The sequence below is a fragment of the Lissotriton vulgaris genome, chromosome 2_1 (assembly GCF_964263255.1).
Source record: "Lissotriton vulgaris chromosome 2_1, aLisVul1.2, whole genome shotgun sequence".
NCBI lineage: Eukaryota > Metazoa > Chordata > Amphibia > Caudata > Salamandridae > Lissotriton > Lissotriton vulgaris.
This window is the reverse complement of record NC_141687.1, coordinates 733,123,648-733,148,780: the sequence shown is the minus strand read 5'-3', so window position 1 is coordinate 733,148,780 and position 25,133 is coordinate 733,123,648. Positions and strand designations below refer to the sequence as shown.

The 25,133-nt window shown below is 46.5% G+C and overlaps 1 protein-coding gene across 1 annotated transcript in view; it reads left to right on the top strand.

The window, feature by feature from the left end:
* Positions 1–25,133, top strand: part of PSMA1 (proteasome 20S subunit alpha 1) — a 118,205-nt gene that overhangs the window by 39,441 nt on the left and 53,631 nt on the right. Inside the window, exons 6-8 of the mRNA XM_086956019.1 lie at positions 4,569–4,639; positions 13,014–13,143; positions 25,018–25,097. Coding sequence (XP_086812145.1) covers positions 4,569–4,639; positions 13,014–13,143; positions 25,018–25,097 — 281 coding nt within the window. The remainder of the gene's footprint in view (positions 1–4,568; positions 4,640–13,013; positions 13,144–25,017; positions 25,098–25,133) is intronic.

The window sequence follows — 25,133 nt, the reverse complement described above, 5'->3', positions numbered from 1 at the left end:
GGGAAGGCAGCGCATCAGGTCTTGCAGAATCCGTTGCCGTACTGAGCAGGAAGAGAGAACCCCCAATACCACGCATAGGCTCATGAGGCCAGCTAGCCTTTGTCCATAAGTTCTGTTCTATAAACGCCAATTGGGCGCAACAGACTTTGTTTCTATAAACACTATTAGGTACATTTCACCTATTTTAAATTTTTGGTAGAGTTTGGTAGAGTTCACTTTTTGCGGTACCTCGAACCTGCTGGCCTTTAGAAAAGGCCTGAAGACGTGGCTCTATGTACAGTGATCTGCTGTTTCTTTTGCGTTCTTCCCTCTGCTTTCTGTTAGTCTGCTGTGGGTTTGAAAGCGCCGGGACACTCCTCTGAGTAGCCGAGCGCTATATAAGACACCCATAACATTAACATTAACTTTTACATCATCATTTCATGTGAGTAAGGTGAGGATAGTTGTGCATATCCTCGTCCTGAAGGAGTTTTTACATTCCGAAACATGTCGACGCACTTTCTGAGGTTGATGTACCCTAATATGCAGTAAACAACCTCACCCTGCACCCTTTTAACGATACCAGCCGAGGGCTTAATAAAAACTTTTTATTATTTTTTCACCTACGAGCCAGGTGTCTTTTAACCACCAAATTTGACCACTTCACCACTCACTTATTTACCTCACACACACCAACACATAGTTCACTTTTAGTGCTCCTACGTAGTCGGGAGTCGCAGCACGCCGCATCCCGTAGAGGGGTGCGAAGACACCAATGATGAAGCATGACACCAAGGGGCCTGTTGGTGTGTGAGGGGTATTTAAAACAACACTGTGTGCTCCCCACCATTGTAGGAATCACTACCACTACCAGAGTGGATTCCATTTTGTTTATGACAGTGGATAGTACCCTTCGAGAAGATGATTTCTATGGTACAAGTATGCTTCGCTTTTGCTTTACCTTTAGGCCTCAAACTGTTATATTTCTTCTTATCATGTTCTCAGTGCTAGTTGTTTAAACGTAGAAATTGTGTTGATCTTGGTCACGGAGAATCTTCATGGTTTTTATGGTTGATCTATTTCAGGTTCAGAGGGTTTCAAGAATGATTGATCCGACCCAAGGTTTTTCTGGTCGCAGTCAAGAAAAAGGAGTTGCCACAGGAAGCACACGCCCTCGGGGTTAGCGGCGGATACTTATTGGTGGACTGTGCATAGACTGTGTAAAGCACAATGGGAGTGCTGTATTTTTGTTAAAGTTGAAGTTGAACACTGCTGGCTGTAAGGAATAAAGAAAGTTACAGCATAATCCTCTCCTCCGCGTCCTACATTCCGTCATGCTTACTAGGAAATTTTTCATTATACACTAGAAATAAAACCAGAAATGCATTTTTAGGACCCATGTACAGCCGAATAAACCAACAAAAAAAGAATTAAAATATTACAACATAAGAAATTAGATTAAAATGTCCTAGTAAACAGGCAAGAAACTTTAAAAAAAAATCGATAAATCTTATGACAAACCATTTGATTTGGTCGGGACAAGAGAAATGAGCAGGCCTCATGGTTGGAATGCATGTTGAATTTGATGTATGAAGGTCTTAGGAAAATACACCTAGCCTTTTGCAACTCTGGACACACAAATAACCCATGATTAAAATCTTGAACTTGTAGACAACAGATTTTCGCAAATTCTCTCCCCTTTCCGTATTATATCCCAAATACCTGAAAAAAACAAATAGTCTCAACAAGAGCATCAGCCTTCTAATCCCTTAAGGTAAGTTCTAAGTTAAATAGGGCTATGGTTTGTACCACAATCCGTTACCACAAACCACCTCGTTGAGCGACTTAAACTGGCTTGGAGCAATATCTCTGGCCAAACTAATGGAGATCAGACTTATTTTATTAACCGCTTCAGTACAGACTTTGGTATGAGGAGTCGGTGTTCCAGCTAAGCCCAAGATAATGTTGATTGTTCTTTCAGCTTAACAAAAATTTCCACACTTAAGGCAGCCCTAAGTGTACCCTGTTAGCCCCCCTTTCCCCCAACCCTCCCCCCCCCCAAAGGAGGGAATTACTCCCCTCAAAACTGCTGCCAAGGATTAGATAAATGAGGAGCGGAAGCCTAGTTCAAGACGTGAAGCGGGGGGGGGGGTAAGGGGGCAGAGAATTTAGTTACAGATTTGGCGCAGGATTAGACCTTTTGGCTTATCGAAGGTAAGCCCAAAGGTTCATATCCTGCCCCTCAGTAGCACAGGACAAAGAAGGGGGAATTTTAACCCTGAACATTGACAAAACATGGCCAAAGTGGCATTTCCCACAGATTCTGTAGAATCTGGTCAGTGCGCTGCACTGCTCACAAGAGTTTAATGCGCTCTATATCTCGCCTGTTTTTTCTAAAGACCTTTCCAAGATATGAATAGGAATAAACCATTTCCAGCTTTTCGGACCCCAAAATCCACTGGTAATACCTTCTTTATTCTGAGCCCTTTCTTACGGAAGACCAAGATCTTACTTTTGGCAATGCTAATTTTTCAAGGAATGTGCTTCAGCATATTTGGTCAATGCTTCCAGGTGAAGTTGCAAGCCAATAGGTGTTTAATCAAGGATGGCCACATCATCCGCATATAATAGGGAACCCACGGACATTGTACCAATTTGGGGGGCATCCCCCCTCACCAAATTTAAGGCGCCGGCAAGACCAGATATATCCTATCTATCTATCTATCTATCTATCTATCTATCTATCTATCTATCTATCTATCTATCTATCTATCTATCTATCTATCTATCTCGGCATCCCAGCTTAAGTCCATTATGTGTTCTAATCTTATGGATAATCCCAGCGATCCTCCCATTAAAACTCAGCACCAGTTATCTGAGTGTAGTTCCATGATGAGACACAAAAGATGACGTGGGACACCCAGTCGAAGGAGCTTTCTCCACAGCGTTTGGCGGTCCACTTTGTCAAATTCTGTGGAGAAATTAATAAATGCATTATAGACTGGCATGCCCCGTAAAAAGACCTATTTCTCAACGATTGTCTGGAGGTCCACAATGTTAGCCAGAGTACTATGTTTCTTTCTGAAACCAGCTTCTTCTGGAGGTATGATATTCTGGTCATCGGTCCATTGATGCAGATGACAGAGGATGCTTTTAGCAAATCATATCCCTGAAGCATCCAGCAGAGTAATCTGTCTGAAGCTGGATGGGGAAGTTTTGGGACCCTTTTTATACAAATGGACTAAAAAGCTCCCCTTCCAAGGAAGGGTGAGTTTCCCACTTCGAAAGCAATAATTAAACAGCAGGGCAAGAAGAGCTCCCTAGACAACAGCCTCCTTTTTAATTAACGCGATCGGAATTCTGTCCGGACCTTGCGCGTCATATGATCTAGCATTCTTTAAAAACCTCACTAAATCCTCCCCTGTAGAAGGACCAAATTCCGAAAAAGAAAAACTCATCCACTGTAATCATCACAGGAATGACTGCACTATCTTTCTAACATAATGGGGAGATATAATCCACCCAATCCTTCTCTGGGATCGAAATAGGCAGAGCCTTTTGCCTTGAGTCGCAATATTCAGATATCAGGTGCCAATATTTTCTAGAGTCTTTGTCCCTTCTCTCAAGCCAATCCACTTAAAATCGTAATCCCTTCTTTCAGTGAGTTTACGGCGACTTCTTACTCGTTTAAGGTGATTAATTTCCTGCTGATGACCCATATAGAACTGTAAATGCTGTTTTCGAACTAATAGATTAATTTCTTGATTTAATATTTTCAAAGAGAATGTGCCCTGTTTAGACATACGAAGGCCTACAGAGCTAGAGCTTAAATTTCAAATCTCTTCCATTTGGGCATCAAAACACTGAATGGTTTTGTCTGGAACACACCCTGACTGTTCTGTGTAGGACCTCTTAATTTTCAAACTGACCTCAACCATGTATTTTGATGTCCAAAAGGAACGTCCATTTGCTTTGTTAAAAATGGCCATAACCAGGCCGGAATTCCCCGGAATCTATGCAGGGTAAATCAAGTCACTGTCATACCCTTTATACTATGGTCAATCAATCCCGATGGGAGAACTAAGACATTTTCACAAGCTGGAACATTTGATTAGAGTTTAGTTTAGTAGCCACACTACATGAACTATACCTTGCATCTCCCCCATGCACAGCTTGTACAGTTTCATATTACATCACTTATACCATGTTAAATCAAAGCATTCATAGCATCACTCATGGCATAATTTGTGAAAACACTGTGCATGGTAGCAGAGGGAGTTACAGTTCATGTAGTCTGGCTAGCGAGTTTACAACACTACACAGAGGTGCACAACACCTAGTAAGTTTTGGGAGGGGGTGCAAATTATAACTACGTTATAACTTAAGAATTTCTCATTTCTGTTTAGTTTAAATTAGTTTTGTATAAAAATTTACATTTTCCTAACTTTAACTTATTCTGAACCTTTGTTTATTTGTATGTGTATGTATATATATGTGTGTGTGTGTGTGTGTGTATATATATATATTTTTTTTTTTTCACACTACATGCTTGCTTCAATGGATATTCCTTAACAAGCCTTTTTTTTTAGAAACGCAAATACCAACACAGCGCTATGGAAGAAGACCATATGGTGTGGGATTATTGATAGCTGGTTTTGACGTAAGCACACCTCTATCTCTATTGTTGCAAATACTTAATATAATTTGATTGACCACACTTTATTTTTCGTGTAAGATTTAAGATGCTTTTTGTTCATCCATTTTAAAATTACAGTATAATGGAAATTATTGTGCTATTAGTCTGTTTTCAAATTCCGATCCAACAGAGAGCCGTTTTATTTTGATTGGGTAAGAAATGTGATCCTAAAGGTTTTCTGTGGCAAAAAGAGCAAGTGTAGGCAGAATCTGGATTAGGCAATTCATCTGATTGGTCTGTGATCTTATAAATGAACTGAACCTCTGAATACCAGCCTATTTATGGTTACAGAAATTATTTGTGCCTTGGATTGTGATGTTCATTGGATATTTAAGATAATATAAATATAGTCTTATTTCCTTTGTGTTGTAGTCTAAAGTCTCATGGTATGGTGAGATCCCTGTACAGTGCTCGACTGCCAAATACATACATAGATGAGGATAAAGGCTAATAGTTTTGCAGCGTGAATCTTTCTGGATTCACTATGCTGTGCATTATTCCTCGGTCTTGTGGTTGGGTCCGGAATCGTAGTCTTTTCTTTGTTTTTTTTTTCGTAGCCCAGGTTGGCGTTGACTTCTCACTTCTTGGTGTATTTCCGGTGACGTCGGCATGCTTCCTGCGGAAGCTTCCACTCTTGGGCGCCATCTTCAGATTCTTTTTTCCGCGGTTGGGTCTGGATCGTTCAAGAAAGGGCTCCAGACATTTTTGGAGAAAGAAAAATGAAAAGAAGCAATTTTTGCACAAAAAGATTGGGAGAGACTAGAGGAGACTACACCATCGAAGAAGACGAAGGAAGGAAGGAACTTCAAGAACTTAGACGTCCATCGGGGAATGCGTGCTCACTCCCTTCAAATTCTGCCGTAACTGCCACCACAAGTACGCACAGAAGGACCAGCACCCGGTTTGCAACCTTTGCTTACTGGTCGACCACTAGAGCGAGTATTGCAACGCCTGCTCCGTCTTCTCGCCTAAGACTCTGCGAATTCGAGCGAGACAGAAGGTAGCCAACGCCAGCATGCAGGGCAAGGGCCAGCCACCGTTTCTTCGAGACCTGGGGTTATCATCAGACGAAGAGGACAACAACGCCGCCGAAGACGACGGCTACACGGTCGCAGAGACCGATATTAAGAAAACTCCTGGAAAAGTAGGAGACTCTACGGCCCCTAGAGCTCCGAGAGACCCAGAGTCTGGAAAGATCGAGGGGAAAGCCTCAAAAGCACAGACGCCGAAAACCGAGAGCTGAGGAACAGCCAAAGTTGTCGAAAAACGTCCCCGAAAAGGAACGTTCCACGCCGAAGGAAAAAGGCCCGAAGAAAATTTCGGCGACGACAAAGGACCCGAAGATCAGCTCGACGCCGAAACCTTCGATGCCGAAGGTCGGCTCAGCGCCGAGCTTTCCGCCGAGAAGACCAGCAGAACCATTAGACTCAGAACATGCTGCCGAAATGGAAAAAAAGAAGAGACTTCTCGAGGCCGAGATGGAAAACATCCTGCAGCGAAAGAGAGAATTCGACACCAGGATGAAGGACTTCATAATCCCGACGAAACCTAAGACACAGGTGGTCGAGATAGTGGAGGAAAAGATGGAAGAAGTCGATGAACAGTCGGAGAACGTCGAAACTTAAGACGATCCAGAAGAGGAAGAGGCCTCCTACTATGACTATGAAGGGGACGACGACCGCAGGACGCTCCTCGGCTCGGCATACTCGGAGACTCAGGAGATAGAATGGCAGGACGTCGACGCCGAGAGCCCAGAACCAAACATCGACACGTATCCTTCGAGGCCCTCGCCACTAGATGACATTGGGGTCTATAACAGTCATCAGGAATGCAGTTGCGGTTTTCAGGGTGAAACTCGACCAAGAGAAGCACAAGGCAGACTTCCTTCTAGAGATGCTGCTCCCCACACAGACCAGGAGCCAATACCTGCCCATGCTAGAAAGTGTCATGGCACAGGGCAAAGAGGCTTTCAAGGAGCTTGTGACCTGCAAATCCATCACTCCCACGATGGAGAAGAAATATAAACATTCCTCCGAAGACCCACCCTACATCCAGGGCACGGTCTCTGCAGACTCCCATCATCGCAGCCACAGCAAGAAAGAGGGCCAATGTAACTACTACTTCAGGACCACCTCCAGACAAAGAAAGCAAGAGGATGGACTCAGTAGGGAGGAGAATTGAACGGAATGCCGCTATGCACTGGCGCATGGCAAATTCAAATGCACTCCCGAACAGACACCAGTACCAGATCCTGGATGAACTGGGCCTGCTAATAAAAAACATGCCTCAAGAGTTCAAGGACAAAGCTGAAAGCTTGGCAGAAGAGGGGAAGAACGTGGCAAATTCTTGCATCAAAACAGCCCTGGACAGAGCTGACACCTCCAGCAGGCTCATGATGATGGGCATTACAGAAAGGAGACAAGCCTGGCTAAGAATTTCAGGCTTCAAGCCAGAAGTGCAGCACAGCATCCTTAACACCCCGTTCAACTGAGAAACTTTGTTTGGGGCCCCAGTAGACGAGAAGCTCGGCCAACTAAAAAAGGATAACGAAACGGCAAGGTCCATGGGAGCTTTGCTGTTCAGAGGTACTAAAAGAGGCACCCCTTCTCGGAGACCTAATGGGAGAGGTGGAAATCAACCAGGAACATCGCACCAGGCGTTCCAACAAGCCCACCAGGCAGACAACCAGGCACAGCAAGGGCAACAGAAACAATCCTGGCAGTACCAGCAGAGAGGTCAGTCCTTTCGCGGGAAAGGGAACGGACGTGGTCGGAACAGGAGAAGGGGCCAGCAACCCCCCCTCCCAAGTGACTTGCCAAAACAACATGTGCTCACCCAAGCAAGAGCCCCCGGGGTGATGCACAAGAACAACACACAGGGGTCACACTGAGTGAACACCTGAGACCATGTAAGCCCAGTGGGAGGAAGACCAAAGCATTTCCTCCAGGAATGAAAGTCAATAACTTCAGACAAATGGGTTCTCAACATCATACAGTTCGGGTACTGCATAGAGCTGGAAGGGAAACCAACAGCCAGAAAACCAAGGAGAAGACGGCTAGCGAGGACAGAGCTACAGCTGCTGCAAGTGGAAGCAAAGGAGCTCCTGCAAAAATAGGCCATAAAACCAGTGCCTTACAGAGAAAGGAACAGGGCTGTGTACTCAACATACTTCCTGGTACCAAAGGTAGACGAAACGATGAGACCCATCTTGGCCCTCAGATTTTTTATGCAATCGCAACAAATCCCGGCACCAAGGACTGGATACAACTTGCTCTACTGGGCTAAATTTTGCGTGCATATCCTATGTCAATATACTTATTATTTGACATCAGTTCCACTGAACCACTCTCTATGTAGCTGTGGATCAGGTAATGCCTGACAGTCCAAAACTACATCACTGGTAGTGTAATCTCAAATTAAGTTTGAGAGGCTCAAGCACATGCATACTACAATTTGACAGTACCCGTACTGTCCGTTCTAAAGGGAACAGACCACTCACACATCTATGGCAAATATTCTGTCCAAAATATATTCTGTCCAAAAAATATGTGGTGACAAAGAGTGGTACCTCACGGGCGCACACCATCGGGGTTGCTGGCTGATGGTACCGACTCACCCCTTTCTCATCATCGGTCACCTCTCTTTGTCGGAAGAGAAAGAAATAAGTGTCCAACACAAAACTTATAAACAGAAAGTTCAAAGCAAAAACATTAAGGTGCACTAGAAAAACCAAGTGTAGAGTCTTGGTGTGACTTATAGAGTGATGATTAAAATCCACAGCTACACCAATATAACTTTATTGGGAACCAGATGTAGACTGAGATGAGTCCAGGTCCCGTCGTTTAGACCTGTACGGTTGATACAACAACTGAAAGTTTTTATTAAATGCACCTTGTCTTGCTGGTATGAGAAGACGTGGCAACACTAGGTGCCTGTACGGATGATGTCCAACTCTGGTGCAGTGACTATGTGGTGAGCCCTGATGAAACTGCCAATAGACTCAGTAGGCAGTGAAACATGTCGGCCACAGGTAATGGTACGCTAGTCTAAGCTACCAGACCTTTTAGCTCCTCAGTCTACATCTGGTTCCCAATAAAGTTATATTGGTGTAGCTGTGGATTTTAATCATCACTCTATAAGTCACACCAAGACTCTACACTTGGTTTTTCTAGTGCACCTTAATGTTTTTGCTTTGAACTTTCTGTTTATAAGTTTTGTGTTGGACACTTATTTCTTTCTCTTCCGACAAAGAGAGGTGACCGATGATGAGAAAGGGGTGAGAGTCGGTACCATCAGCCAACAACCCCGATGGTGTGCGCCCGTGAGGTACCTCTCTTTGTCACCACATATTTTTTGGACAGAATATATTTTGGACAGAATATTTGCCATAGATGTGTGAGTGGTCTGTTCCCTTTAGAACGGACGTACGGGTACTGTCAAATTGTAGTATGCATGTGCTTGAGCCTCTCAAACTTAATTTGAGATTACACTACCAGTGATGTAGTTTTGGACTGTCGGGCATTACCTGATCCACAGCTACATAGAGTGGTTCAGTGGAACTGATGTCAAATAATAAGTATATTGACATAGGATATGCACGCAAAATTTAGCCCAGTAGAGCAAGTTGTATCCAGTCCTTGGTCCCGGGATTTGTTGTGATTGCATGTAGTTGAGTGGAGGGCCATCCCTTGAGCACCATTAAATCCCTCTAAGCTCCTTTTTGGTTTGACCTCAGATTTTTTAACCAAATTCATAAAAACGCAAAAGTTCAAAATGACCTCCCTACAAGAGGTTCCTCCTCAATTACAAGGCGGGGACTTCATGGTCACCATAGACCTTGAAGATGCCTACCTGTACATCCCAATGAACAGGGCTCACAAGCATCAGCTCAGATTCACCATAGGAGAAGACCACTACCAGTTCACAACACTGGAATTCGGACTAAAATCAGCACCAAGGGTCTTCACAAAGTGCCTTGCAACAGTCGCGGCACACCTACGAAGGGAGGGAATACACGTGTACCCTTACCTGGACGACTGGCTAATAAAAGCAAGATCATACAGGACGTGCAAGGAGCACGCACAAAGAGTAACACACATTCCGATGAACCTGGGATTCTCCATCCACTGGGGCAAATCCTCAATGGAGCCAGAACAAATAAAGATCTTCCTGGGAGCAAAGATCGACACCTTACAGAGCAAGGTGTTCCCGAGCGACAAGTGATCGCTAGCACTGGTGAAGGAGACACTGCTGTACCAGAAGGGGCAAGCTCGGACAGTGAGAGCAGCGAGCAAAATGATGGGCATGATGGCATCATGCATACACCTAGTGCCAAATGTGCAGCTGCACATGAGACCCTCGTTGAATGGCTACAAGAACAATGGTCACAAGCTACAGGTCGTTGGGAGGATCTAGTGGTTGTAACGCACGCAGTGCAGAATGAAATGGCATGGTGGAACATGAGGAACATAGCAAGGGGAAAACCTCTAACGCCGCCAGCGCCAACAATGACCATCACCACAGATGCATCCCTGAAGGGATGGGGAGCTCACATGAAGAAACTCAGAGTGAGGGGCCTGTGGACACCAGTGGATGCGAGCAAACTCATCAATTAACTTGAGTTGAAGACAATCTTCCTCGCTATAAAGGCTTTCCAGACAAAACTGTACAACCAGAGTGTTGATCCAGACAGACAACACAACAGCGATGTTCTACATCAACAAGCAAGGGGGGACACAATCAGCCCCGCTTTCAAAGCTGGCGCAGGAAATATGGGCATGGGCCATCCCTCTCAACATAGACCTGCTAGCCATACATCTACCAGGGAAGGACAACATAGAGGCAGATTGGCTCAGCAGTCAGACATCGGCATCCCACGAGTGGGAGCTCAATGCACAGGAAACAAGGTGGCTGTTAGACAGGTGGGGAACACCGTCGGTGGACCTATTTGCTACACGCCAAAATGCAAAATGCCAAAACTTCACATCCAGGCTGCCAGGGGAGGGGTCCCTGGGGAATGCCCTATGGATAGACTGGTCGAGGACATTTGCTTAAGCTTTTCCCCCGATACCACTGATGCACAGAGTACTCAGCAAGTGCAGAGAGAGCAACATGACACTGATACAGGTCGCACCGCAGTGGCCAGGCAGACATGGTACTCGCAGATCATGGAGATGACACTGAGTGCACCCCACAGAATCGGGAGAAGGAAAGACCTACTCTCCATGCAAAACGGAGAGGTGCTGCACCCAGAACCAAAGAGCCTGAGCTTAGTAGCATGGCTCCTGAGGAGAGTTTGCGCATCTGAAACTGCCAGAGAGCACCTTAAGGGTACTTCGGGAGGCACGAAGGCCCAGCACACGAAGGTGCTATGTATCAAAATGGAAGAGATTTACACTGGTGTAGGAGAGATAAACTTCACAACAAGATGCAAAAGGACTCAACAGTGCTAAGATACCTCACACACCTGCTCGACAAGAACCTAAGCTCATCCTCATTGAGAGTTCACTTGGCAGCAATAGTCGCTTACACAAGTGGAGAAACTTGTAGGAGTTTCTTCACATCGCAAGTGATTAAGAGATTCCTGGAAGGGGCAAAGCGGGTGCCGCCGCCAGCATGGAACCTTAACCTAGTCCTAACCGAGCTCATGAAACACCCTTTCGAGCCAATACATAGGGCATCCCTAGAGATGCAGACCAAGAAAACAGCTTTCCTGGTATCAATCACCTCACTGCGCAGAGTAAGCGAGCTACAGGCACTAACGCTACAGGTACCCTACATACAGATTCACAATGATAGGGTGGTAATGAGGACGGACCCACACTTCATGCCAAAGGTGGTGTCAAGATTCCACATGAAACAGACCATACAAATACCTAGTTTCTTCCAGAAACCGTCCACAAGCGCTGAACAAGCTCTGCACACCCTAGACGCCAGAAGGGCGGTCATGCACTACATTGAGAGAACAAAGGAACACAGGAAGACAAAGCAGTTCTTTGTGTCCTTCTCAAAGAGTTTCATGGGGAAACCAGTAACTAAAGGAACAATTGCGAGATGGATCGCACAAACAATACAGTTCTGCCACAAGCAGGCAGGACAGGAACTGGAAGGAGGGACACGTGCCCACTCTACCAGGAAAAAGGGGGCTACAATAGCCTTCCTAGCTAGCACACCCATTCAGAACATATGCCTGGCGGCAACCTGGGCTTTTGTGCACACTTTCACGAAGCACTACTGTGTGCATATACAGATGAACAAGGAAGCACAAGTCGGACAAAAGGTGCTTCAGCACATATGTAATAACCAATGCTCATCTTCCACCCAGCCGCCACAAACATAAGAAACAGCTCCAAAGTCTTTGCACAGCATAGTGAATCCAGAAATATTCACGCTGCAAAACGAATAGTTTCTTACCGGTCGGTGTAGTTTTGCAGCTTGAAGATCTTTCTGGATTCACTAGCGAACCCACCCACCTCCGCCAGAAAGATGAGGCTGGAGAGAAAAAAGGGGGTTTAAACAAAGACAATACTTGGAAAAAGATACCTTAGAGGTTAAAGTGGTGAATAATTTAGTTGAACATTGCCATAACTTCGGTAACAGAACGCATACGAGAAAAAAGAATCCGAAGATGACGCCCAAGAGTGGGAGCTTCCGCAGGAAGCATGCCGACGTCACTGGAAATACACCAAGGGGTGGGACGTCGACGCCCACCTGGGCTACAAAAAAATAAACCAAAGAAAAGACTACGATTCCGGACCCAACCACAAGACCGTGGAATAATGCACAGCATAGTGAATCCAGAAAGATCTTCAAGCTGCAAAACTAAACCGACAGGTAAGAAACTATTCGTTTTCCTTCCTGTTTAGGGAGATTATACTTCTGCACTGCCGCTCATTGTGCTATTTTCTGAATGGATACACTAATATTTTTTCCTAAAATAAATTAATAAATATAGTTTTCTGGAATCAACTAGTGTTCTAGTTTGTGCATAAACTCAACTAATTTCAGCATCAATCGCATGATATGTATATTTCGTATTGTTTGGCCTAGCTGAACATAAAACGTTTGTTGTATTTTTCTCTCATAGATTTTCTTTTTTCTTCACTACTGTTTTACATCTGTGATACCTGAATTTGCTGTATTGCTTTAAGTACATGAATATGACGCTGAAGCGTTTATCTTCTGTATCATATTCATGCACTTAAAGATTTGTGGTTCTTAATTTTTAGAAGGGGTAGTTCATGTAAAATACAAATGCTTACATTAATTAAGTTATCTTCACAATCTAATATAACTAAAGGTCTACAGCTAACCAACTACATTGCTTTTTTTTTTTAAGGATATGGGGCCTCATATTTTCCAAACATGCCCCTCTGCTAACTACTTTGACTGCAAAGCCATGTCTATAGGAGCTCGTTCACAGTCCGCTCGTACTTATTTGGAGAGACACATGACAGAATTTGCTGAATGTAAGTAATACGCTTAAAGTTTCCACCTATTTCCACCTATTGTAGCAGCTTCTTTTTCTGTCGGGGTTACAGATGCTTCTGGGAATTTAAAAATGTGTAGTGTGACCTCAGGATGACAGAAGTGGAAGTAGTGAGGGCTCACTTCACCACTCTAAAGTCAACAATGCTGAGGTTAACTGTCAAAGGCAGGATAGCTAGATGAGCTGAGATGAGTAAATTAGGAAGTTTTAACTGGGCTAGTTGTAGGTTTCAGGAAAGCATTATTATCTGTAGAAGCTATATTATCCACACTCTTTGTAATTCAACGAGTCAGTACTTTTAAGTACTCTATTTAAATTAAGCAGAGTTTTACTGAAACAAAAAAAATCAAACCATGGGGAGTTCCTGGTCATTTCCTGGATTATCTCTTCCTGCTTGTGCGCTAAAGTATTCACACTCTAGTTCTTCTGTACCTGTGAGTGCTTTTTAACACTGTCAATCATGAAATACATGCTAAGCGACACTAAAACACAATTCATCTTGTTTTCTCCTTTTCAATCCTCATTTACTAGGGTCCTTTGATAACTTTCAAGTCTCAATTTCACCAGTTCTTCAAAATATATCCAATTCCGCAATTTTTTCCATTTTAATTTCTAATCTACACAGATTATAATTTCATTTTGAAATTGTTCTTCCTTTTCTATTTTACACATTCATTGATATTGGTTAAGTGGGTGGCCTTGAATTCCCTAAATCATAACCTGCCAAGGTTTCGAACCTCCCCAAAGGTCCAGCACAGCCAAGAAAAAAACAGTTAGCTTTTTTTACAATAATACAGACTTAGTAGTCAACAGCAAATCAGAAGCTTGTGATGCTATACACACACTATTCTAATCAAGCTGCTGTGCTTCTGCTTGCACAGTAGCATTACCATTGCCATTTGTGTCATGCCTACATTTAGGAATGTCTTTCAATGCTTCATCATTTGAATTGTTGAGCCTATTCATTTTTTTGTTGAAAATGTGTTTGTTATATACATAACCTAACAACCATACTTTGACGTTGTATACTATTGCACCCCTTACATTATCCAAACATCCCCAGACCTCCCGCATTCAACGATTAAGTAAAGCAATTGTAATACAAATACGTACTTTTTCCCTTATCTGTGTTCGAAGCTGCCCCCTCCACTGTCTGGACTCTGAACAAATTTAACCCAGTCAAGTGTCTCTATTTAATGCCTTGTGTGTGCCCTATGCCCCAACTGCTCCTGATTTTTTCACTTTTTCGTTGGCAGCCATGTCCCTTGTACACCTCCTTTTCCACCAGTTTACAGTGGTCCATGCTCTTTTCACAGTCACGGTGCAGGGGAGAGATTGGATTGGGACGCGGTGGAGTCCCACTACCTCACTTCTTGGCAATATCTTTTTGCCATCATGCAGACCAGGTTCACTAGCATTTTCTGGTATTGGGACCTATCTGTCTGCTCCATGATGCACTGGGCCAGGGACAGACTAATTTGCATGTAGCCAGGTTCTGAGCTGGGATGGTGCAGTGAGCTAAAAAAACGGTGATGGATCAAGCCCTGATCTGTTGACTGGGTAGGAGTGTTCTGCTTAATTCAGATACTCTGTCCATCACCACCCCCTTTTCTGAATCGTTTTGTCCACCATAAGCGTGGAAGGGTATGCTCAGACATGAGTCCATTGCTCACTGCACCATCAGGATTCAAGCAAGCCGGGCCGAAGACGGCTGTAATGCCAGAAACCGGTCCCCGGAAGCTTGTTTCCTTTCCAGTAAAAGAATTGGCTTGGTAGTTTGGTCTGCCCTGTTCCCATGATGCACTGGGCCAGGGACAGACTAATTTGCATGTAGCCAGGTTCTGAGCTGGGATGGTGCAGTGAGCTAAAAAACGGTGATGGATCAAGGCCTTATCTGTTGACTGGGTAGGAGTGTTCTGCTTAATTCAGATACTCTGTCCATCACCACCCCCTTTTCTGAAATGCTCTTTTCACAGTCACGGTGCAGGGGAGAGATTGGATTGGGACGCGGTGGAGTCCCACTATCTCACTTCTTGGCAATATCTTTTTGCCATCATGCAGACCAGGTTCACTAGCATTTTCTGGTATTGTGACATGTCTGTCTGCTCCCATATGCCCAGAATCGCGAAGCTGGTCTTTAGCTGTAAGGGGACCCCAGTGGCTTCCTCCAGCGAATCCTGTACGCCCCCACCCCCAGAAGGCTCTCAGACGGGACAACTCCATAATGTATGTGATAGTGCGTCTTCCATCCCACATCTCATCCCCTGAGACAGTCTGTGCTCTTTGCCTTACCAATTCTGTGTAGTAAGGGTCTTGTATAATATGTTTGGTGGTGGATTTTGAGTTGGGATCAGCCGTTCGCTTGCCTTTTTGCCACCTATGTGGAGAATCCCAGTGCTTCCTGCCTGTCTTCATCATCGATCACCCCCAGATCTTGCTCCCATCTATCCTGCAGTTACAGAATGGGGCTTTTGTATGCCTCATTATACTACAGTACGTCAATGGGATTAGTTTATTCTCCACCCTTCCATTCAACAGTCTCCCTTCCAATGGGGAGTCTTCCTGAGTCTCCTCCTCCAGTGACACACATTCCTTAAGGGCATGGGTTAGACCTGGCTTTTTCAGCTAGTTTATCCCCAGACTTTTAGCTTTTTGGCCTCCTGTTTTTTTACCCTGATTTGGTTGATTTTATGACTTACCACTGATGATCAATGCTAAGTGCATATGCTCGCTGTGTTAATTGTTAATATGGATTGGTGTTACCATGATTGGCTTGTCTTACTTACTCCTAAGTCCATAGTACAATGCACTGTGTGCGCTCAGGTAATGTAAGTCAAATGCTGCTAGTGTGCCTGCAGCACTGATTGTGCCACCCACATAACCAACCTTGCAAAAAGGTTACCCGATCTGCCACTGCAGTGTCTGTGCGCGGTTTGGTACTGCCAGGTCCTTCCCTTTTCCTACATGTGAGTCACCTAAAATAGGCTCAAGGTGGGCAGTGTATGTGAAAGGTAGGACATGTCCTGATGTGTTTAACATGTCCTGATAGAATTTTGTTTTTCACTATTGAAAGACTATGTCCCATAGGGTAGAATGGGAGTTTATTTATAACATCTTATAAGTATAACTACCCATTGGGACAAGGTACAAACAAGTAGTTTAGTATGCCTGCACTTAAATTGTGTGTTTCTAAAAGTTGGATTTTCAAAGTGTGTATTTTTTTGATTAGCCATTCTGTGTGACTCTCCTATTATATTCATTAACTATCTGGCTTTGGAGTGACCTGAGCTGGGGGTGTGCGTTCACTGTAGACCACCACGGGTGGGGGGGGTTTGAGGTGTGTCCTGCCTTTTTTGGATGAGCAGGGCTGGGCTGAATAGCCCTGGACTGCATTTAGAGTAGGTGTAGGAGGTTTCCTTGCACCTCAATGGGCCTGGTCTGCTTTACACAATGCTGTCTCCACCTCGTGCCAGGAAGCTGGACCAGGATGGACAGAACAGGTTTTGAATGAGCACAGAGTCTCTCTGCCATAAGACGACAAAGAGAAATGGAATAGAAGTATTGGGGCCCAGACCCCCGAACTTTGGATTACCTCTGGACTCTATGGATCCTCTGCCAAGGAGAAGAGCTGGGCAAGCTGAAGAAGTACTGCCCCTTTGCTGTGTGCTGTCTAGGGTTGGCCTTAAGTGGCTGTTTCTGCCAAGGAGAGCATAAAGACTTTGCTGTGTGCTGTGTCTCCTGCTTGAAGATCTCCAAGAAGTCGAGCTTGCCTCCTGTTCTGAAGACTTCACCACCAGCTCCCCTGAACTTCCTTGCTGGGACCCTGTTGCTGTGTTGGGCCTCTGGAAGTTGGTCCAGCTGTTGGGTGCTGGAAAAGAGACGCAACTTAGAGAAGCGTGACGCATCCACACCAGTTTCCGATGTCACCCCTGCATGTCCTCCTGCAGTTTCCCAGCCTTAAATGCTATCACATAGCAGGAAGAGGCTCCACTCTCCTCCTGGTCAGCTTGTGAAATAGCTCAACCGGTCAACTGTTCGGGCCCGAGCCACCACCTGCATCTCTCCCATGGCCATTGACACCTTCTCTACCGAGACGTCCGCCTCAAGGTCTCTCGCTTGTTGTGGTCCTAGGTGCCACACCGGGCTATCCTTGACGAAGGGCAGTACTTCCTCCTTTTGTGACCTATAGCTGTGAGCTGTAGAAGGATTCCATTTAACTCACGAAGGCCTCTGTTATGTGTTGACTGTCTTTCACCGTTTCCCCAGACTCTGCCTGAAGTTCACAAACGAACATTACTTCCCTTTCCTTGCTGCCTATCCACGCTAATAGTTTGCCAGCTTAATTTCCTGCTTCGTATTTTCAGTTCTGTTTTGCTAGGTAGTATGTTTTTGCCTCATGTCTAGCCACAGTCATGTACTCTGTCTTCTTCAAGTCCATGTCGGTTTTCAAGTGAGGCCGGGGGGTGGGGTTGCGTAGTCCATCTTTAACTGCATCTGTACCTTTTTACTGGGCATCCATCCTGCTAGGTCTTTCCCTCATGTTGCCTATCTCCCCAGTGAAAATTACTCCCCAGATCATATCTTTATACTCTTCCCGGAACATGACAGAACTCTGTACTGTTCCATTATTTTCCTCAAAGTAGAGTTTGATGGCCGTATCTAGTCTTTGGACCACTTGCCTATTCAAGAGTCGCCAAATACCTATCATCTAGGTTCCTCTTTCCCTCCATCTGTTTGTGGAAGGAAAGAGGTTAGTCGTAAAGGCGAGTGATCGCTTAGCCCCCTGAGTAGATACTTTGCCTTTATGAACTTATTCAGGCAGCAACAAGAAGTGAAACAATAGCCAAGCCTATAGTGCTTGTCATGTGCATTCAAATAATAGAAATAACCCCTCTCGCTCCTGTGAAGAGCGCTCCAAACATCACACACCACCATTGCCTGTGCAGATGCCTCCAGTTTCCCTCGGGCTGTCTCCCTCAATTCTTCTTTTTAAAAATTTTTTTTTTATATAAATCCTTTTTATTAACAGCTCAGTCAATATATTCATCCAGAGATAGTTACATCGCATCACAGTATATCGCAGTAAACGCAAATGAACACAGATGAATTTACGGTTTGCCGCACAATCTCTACCTATTCTGTTTCTCTTCCACCCTGCTAATAGGCCTCTGTAGATCTGCCAGGCCCCCAATATCTTTTCCCTCTTCTTCAGACACCCCCTACCCTGTCTAGATCGGTTTTCCATTCTTTTATTGTTGGTAGCTGTATCGCTCCCCATTTCCTTGCTACATTCTCTCCCTCTATTCTTATGCTCATTCTATCGAACAAAGAATCTAGTTCGAGGTTAAAGCCCCCTTCAATAATCGAGAGTGCCGTGGGAGCCTCCATTGAAATATTCCCCAGGAATGTTGCAGCTTGAAGATCTGTTGATTAATGTACATTAATCAACAGAAGGGTCTTGCTTTCGCGCTCACCCAGTAACACCACAAAACCCACTAGCGTCTATCCATGTGCGGGACAGATGGAGGGGTAAGGTCCTCTTAATGAGGCTCTTCACTCCCCTTGATCCCGAAGTGTACTGTAGGACAATTAGTATTTACCCTTTCCCATGCAGCAATGCTGCCCTCCGGTGAGGTGTGTTTCCTGTAGGAACACTGTCTGTTTTGTCTCTCCCGACAGCCTTAGTGACCAGACCCCTCTTGACCTTTTTCCTAGCCCATTAACGTTTCAAGTTAAGTGTCCATGTCGGTGTAATGGTGACCTGGGTTTCTTTCTCCCGGCCTGTATGCCCGATCGCTAAATGTGTGTTGGGGTCCTCATTCCCTGTGTACCTTTGTGATCCAATGTGATAAACCCCCCCCCCCCCCCCCCCCCCCCCCCCCATCCTACCTTAACATGCTGTGGTCCTGAAACTTACTCCCCCTCCAACCCTCAAATTCACAGTACGTCTGACCCCAAACAAAATTACGTTTCTTGCTTTTTTCGTTGGAACACAACCCAAGTCCTCTCAAGCACTGCAGTCCGTAAGCCTTTGCCTCCTGCCTCTGTCTCATTCTGAGCAGGATGTCTAGGCATGACACTTTTTTTACCGCACCCTGGAGTCGTTGGTCCTACGAACAAGGGGAGGATTGCACCCCCAATCCCAAGTGTTCAGCCATCATGGGAATGACCACAGGCAGGCACTCGTTTTCTGTCTCTGTCTGAGCCACTGCCCTTATCCTCCGAGAGCAGCACCCTTCACTTGTTATTACTGAGAACATTTCTACAGCGCTTAACTTCCATCACTGTTTTGTATTGGGCCTCCTTCATTTGTCCCTTTGTTGGTGAGTTTGTTGGGTGTCTAGTGTTCTGTCTCTGTGAGGGCACTGGCCACCATTTAGTGTCTTTCTGTTGGCAGGGTGGAAGCCCCGACCAAGGGCCCTGGTGTTTTATCCAGAACCAGGTCTTCCATGCCGATAACATGACCGGGCTGGGGAACCTTGTTGGTGTGTCACTTCAACTTTGCCGGAGGTGTAGCGTTTTGACGGTTCCAGAGGTCTCAGAGTCTTCTGTTTTGGAGATTCTTCAGAACAGATCTGCTGTTCATGGGAGGTCGTGAGTCTTTCTTGAAGGCAGGCAGTCTTCCCAAGTTTCTGGAGCCACAGCTGCAGGACGAGTTGACTATGGGGCCCTTTTTAATGAGGGATGCAGACAGGCCGGCGGGGTTGGTACTAGGTCAGCTGTGTCTTCTCTTCTTTTGCGGCTCTTCGGTGTTCTCTTTTCTCTGGTGCCAGGGACTCCCTAAAAATACTGAATTTAGGAGCATTAGGAGAATGTATTACCTAATGGGCTACTGTCCCTTGAGGTCACTAACCCCGTATATGACCACTTCCTGTCTGCTGCTTTTGAAAAATTGCGTCCACCTCACAGTAGTACACCTTAGGGGTGGTACCAACTTGGAGGTGGCACCCCTACCTGACTAGCTAATTTTCTCACCTGTCTTGGTGCCAAGGGGGCTAAGGACCGGGGCTTTATCTCCTGTGAGGGAAGCCAGATTTGCATTCCAAAGGCGATAGCTTCTTTGAAGCTCGCCAACCAACGGAAGCTCATCAGTGTGTCATACTGTGGGAGCGGGTGTTGCACTCTCTTCCCGGCCAGGCCTTTGTTCTGGGTCTCCTGAGGGCAAAGTCTCTCATCCTAGGAGGTCAAAACAGTGTCTCGGATAGAGGGCTGGCAGAAACCAGTCTGACTATACACCAGATGCTGGTAGGTGTTATGGGGGACACCTCTAAAGTGCCCTCTAGGTGCATGTATTCTTAAATCTGACACTGACATCAGTGTAGGTTTACCAATACGAGATGTTTGATACCAAACATCCCTATTTTCAGTGAAGCCATCATGTAGCTTGGAAACTTGTTTTCACTCTTATCCAGCACATGTTTTAAAATGGCTTCCCTGGTCACTTGTATTGGCAGTAATGGATCTAACCAGCACAGGGACATATCTGCTTATGCTGTTATGCCCTCAAATGTAGTACTAAGCACCCTTCCTTAGGGCTGTCATGCCTGCTGTAGTCGTGATTTACAAGTGCCACTTGCATTGGGGGGGGGGGGGCTAAAGGTTTTGCCATTTGTACTGGGAGCCTGGTTAGCAGGGACCCAGTACACTTCAGTCAAAGTTGCATCAAATACCAGTTAAATACGGGAGATTGTGTGTGGGGGGGGGTGGGGGGGACGGGGGGGGGGGTGGAATACTGCAGTGAGGTAGACTCTGGTCCAAAAGTTCAGCAGAATACGATGTCTCTCCTTTAAAGGGGGCCAGGGGGTCGGGGGAGACTTTGTGTCTGCAGACCTCCCTGAAGCAGTGCAGATAGCACATCCACGAGTGCCTCTGCAGGCATATCATTGTTAACTTCAGGGCCTGGACCTGTCTGATACAGTGTCTGTTAGGAACCCAGCATGTGGTCACTCTTTTAGGCACCCAGCGTGTTTCAATGATATCAGGCCTTCGTCTGTGCCAGCCCCTCACCAGTGTTCAACTTCTCTTCAATACTTGTACCAGTCTTGGGGCAGGTGGGCCTGTTGCCAAAGCCAAGCTCTACCCGTGCGGTCTTCTCACTACACCATACGCTGATGCTCTGTTGCCCCTGCCCCCCAGCTCCCCATAACCTGTCCAGGGAATTTTGGGAGGGTGGGGGGAGGGGATGATGAATGAATGAATGAAAGGGGTTTTGTAGAGCGCGACTGCTGCCCGAGGGCGTCCAAGCGCTAGGTAGAGGAAATAGTACTCTGAGGGACGGGGGGAGAGAGCCCGGGGGAGGGGGGAGGGGGGGGGGATGGGGAATATTAATTTCTGAAAAGGAATTTTTTTAACTCTTTACGGAAGGACGAGAAGATGGGGTTGGTCCTTAGGGAAAGGGGAAGGGAGTTCCATAGTTTAGCGGCATTGAGTGTGAAGGACCTGCCTCCTGCTCTGGACCATTTGATTCTGGGGACTGCGACAAGGAATGCGTTCGTAGATCGGAGTAGCTTGCCGGGGCAGTAGGGGGTGAGAAGTGTGTGGTTGATCTCAGGGCTAGCTTGATGCGATATGCACAGGGTTTTGAATTTTATTCTTTCCCTGACAGGGAGCCAGTGGAGTGACCTGATCCCTGACTTAGCCAATTCTCTGCGGGGAATCTGGAGTAGCGAACGAGCTGCGCATTTCTGGGTACGCTGGAGTTTCTGCAGCACGTATTCAGGGGCTCCCAAGTAAAGGGCGTTGCTAAAGTCGAGTCGGGACTGGATGAGGCCCTGAATGACCACCTGCTTGGCTTCAAAGGGCAGGATTGGAAGGATCTTTCTCAGCATCCGGATGATTCCGAAGCAGGTTGCTGCTGTTTTAGTTGCCTGAGTGTTAAAAGTGAGGGTTTTGTCCAGCCAAACTTTTGATGTCCTCCTTCGGGGTTGGGGGTAGGCCTAAACTGGAGGGCCATAGCTGGTCGATGGGGGAGTGGGGGGGCCGAGGAGCATGATCTCGGTTTTGTCGCAGTTGAGTTTTAGTGAGGATGCTGTCATCCATCTCCTGACATCCTCCATGCAGGCTGCCAGGTTGGATTGGGGGAGCCCGCTGTTCCTCTGTGCCAGGGAGACCACCAGCTGTGTGTCGTCCGCATACGAGATGATCTTGATGCCATATTGGCGGACGACCTCAGCCAGCGGTCTCATGTACACATTGAACAGCATGGGGCTCAGGGAGGAACCCTGGGGTACCCCGCAGTTTAGAGGTCTGCTAGTGGAACAGGAGTTACGGTCTAAGACCTGAAAGGTCCTTCCGCTCAGAAAGGATCCCAACCAGTCAAGAGCGTTTCCGGAGACTCCCAGATCGGATAGTTGACACAGCAGGGTTTTGTGGCACACCGTGTCAAACGCGGCGCTCAGATCGAGGAGGACCACTGCCCCTGACCCCCCTCGGTCCAAGATCCTCCTGGATTCTTCCGTCACGGCTAGAAGAGCCGTTTCCGTACCATGTTTAGGACGGAATCCTGTTTGGGTGGAGTCCAGTAGAAGATTCTCTTCGCGGAATTTAGTGAGGTGGAGATTAATGTGCTTCTCCAGAATTTTGCTTGCCCAAGGCAACAGGGAGATTGGACGGTAGTTGTTAGGGTCCTTGGGATTGAGATTGGGCTTCTTAAGTAGTGCTTTCACCATTGCCTGTTTCCAAGTAGGGGGAACCACTCCTGTTTGCATGGAGCTATTAAGTAGCTCCATGAGGGTGGGGAGGATGACTTGGTTGGCCATGTTCATCATGCAAGGGGGTGCTGGGTCGCGGGGAGAGCCTGATTTTATCTGTTGTGCGAGGGATTTGAGTGATTCGAAGTCAAGTGGTGGGAATTCATTCAAGGATACTCGCGGAGGGTGTTCTATAGCGCTTGGAGGTTGGGGTTTAGTGGTGATAATCTCTAGGCCGGGGGCTGCAATGGATACATATATTTTATTAATCTTTTGATAGAAAAATTAGGCTAGCTCGTTGCATCGAGCTATGGGATTGTCGACTGGGGCTGTGGGTGGGGGAGATCTTGGAGAGGCTTTTGACTACTTGGTATATTTCACTTGGCTTGGATCTAGCTGACATGATTTTCTCTTTGAAGTAAATGGCTTGAGCTGTATTTATTTCGAGTTTTTTATGCCCTAATAGCTTCCCTATACCTGCTTTTTTCAGTGGTGGCGTATCCTAGGCGCCACTTCCTTTCAAGCTTTCTGCACTGACATTTTAACTCCCTGAGCTCCTCCGAGTACCAGGGGGCAGTTTCTCGTGCTCTTTTTAACATGGTTTTCCTGGTGGGGAGGATGGAGTCGATGGAGTCCTCGATCCATTTATTGAATTTCCTGCTGTCGGGTATGGGGCTCTGGGAGAGAGAGGGCTTTGAGGTGAATAGGAGGCTCGACCACTGCTCTGGCAGGAGTCTGGACCAGTTTCTCATCTTTCGTGAAATAGGGGTGGGGGGAGTAAATCTGTGGGTGGACCAATTAAGGGGAATGAGAAAGTGATCAGTCCAGGGGAGGTGTGTGATAGTGCCAACCGTGAGGTTGGGGCAATTGCTAAAGACCGGGTCAGGCAGGTGACCTTTGTTATGAGTGGGGGACCGGAATAGTTGTTCTTAGTTGGATAGCGGCTAAGCTAGAGACTAGCTCATTGGCGGTGCTGTCAGTGCTGTTTTCAAAGTGAATATTGAAGTCGCCCAGCACCGTGAAGTTGGAAGAGGACATATCAGATTCGGCCGCTAACGAGGGTAGTGAGTAGTGGAAGTGACTCAATGGACCTGTGGGGCGATACACAAGTGCCCCTGTTAGACTGTCGTTGGGGCTGAGTTTGAGGCAGAAAGACATGCTTTCACAATCTGGGATTGGGTCCAGGATGCAGTGGCACTGGTACAAAGATTTATGGATAATTGCAAGGCCTCCTCCTTTTCTGCTTGTGCGGTCCCTGCGAGAAATCTGGTAACCCGGGGGAAGTGCTTGAATCACATTTGGGTCACAGTCTGGGGTTAACCAGGTTTGAGTTGCCCCCGTCGCCGGACGCGGACGGGCGCAGACTGGCTTGCCTTTGGCGCGCCTTTGGCGCGCTGGCGGCACGCCCGCTGCACGTCCGGAGGATGCACATTATTTAAGGGGGTGGGCGTGGCTTCCCGGCAGTGGGCGTGGCCTGTGGGCTCTGGCAATGGCGGCAAAATAATTTTTCCTACCCGCGGCAGCGCTAAGATCCGCTGCACAGGGATGTCAGGTGGCTTTTGAGGGGGGGAGTGCCCAGGAACATGTGAGTCAAGTTAAAAACACACAAGTACAATTTACAATTTTTAAAAAAAAAGATCGAGCGTCTCTCCCGGCTAATCGCCTCAGGAGTCTGTGTCCTCTCTGTGTCTGTGATGTAACTGCCTAAGGCCGGCAACCCGTATCCCTTTCAACCGTGAAAACAGCTCCCCGGCCACACTTGTGGTCTAATCAAGCTGCCGCTTATCCATGACCCCCCCCCCCACCCGCCCAACCCCCCTTTTCAGGCTGCCACTGTGCGTGGGCAGGTCAGGGCAGCCCGGCGGTCGCCATCTTGGCCACTGGGCTCCAGAGTACACCAGCCCGCTTGGCTACTTCTCACAGCCGACAGGCGCCTCCAAACTGCTCACTCTATGCTCTGATGTCACAGGTTTCAGCCCCACTCTGCAGTGGTGCAGAACTTGCTGGTGGACAGGATCATTATCCCCTGGGTCCTCAGTTGGACACAGAAGCTTCGAGACGCACTTCCTAGTCCATGGCCAATAAAGCACCTTGAGTTTGCAAGCTATAAGTTTAGAACTGTAATTCACTAATCTTGTGAAAGTAATTGTTCTTTTGACTTGCAGGCAATCTGAATGAATTGGTGAAGCATGGCTTGCGTGCTTTAAGAGAAACCCTTCCAGCAGAACAAGACCTGACCACAAAGGTAGAGTGTCAAATTTACTCATTTGAACACATTATC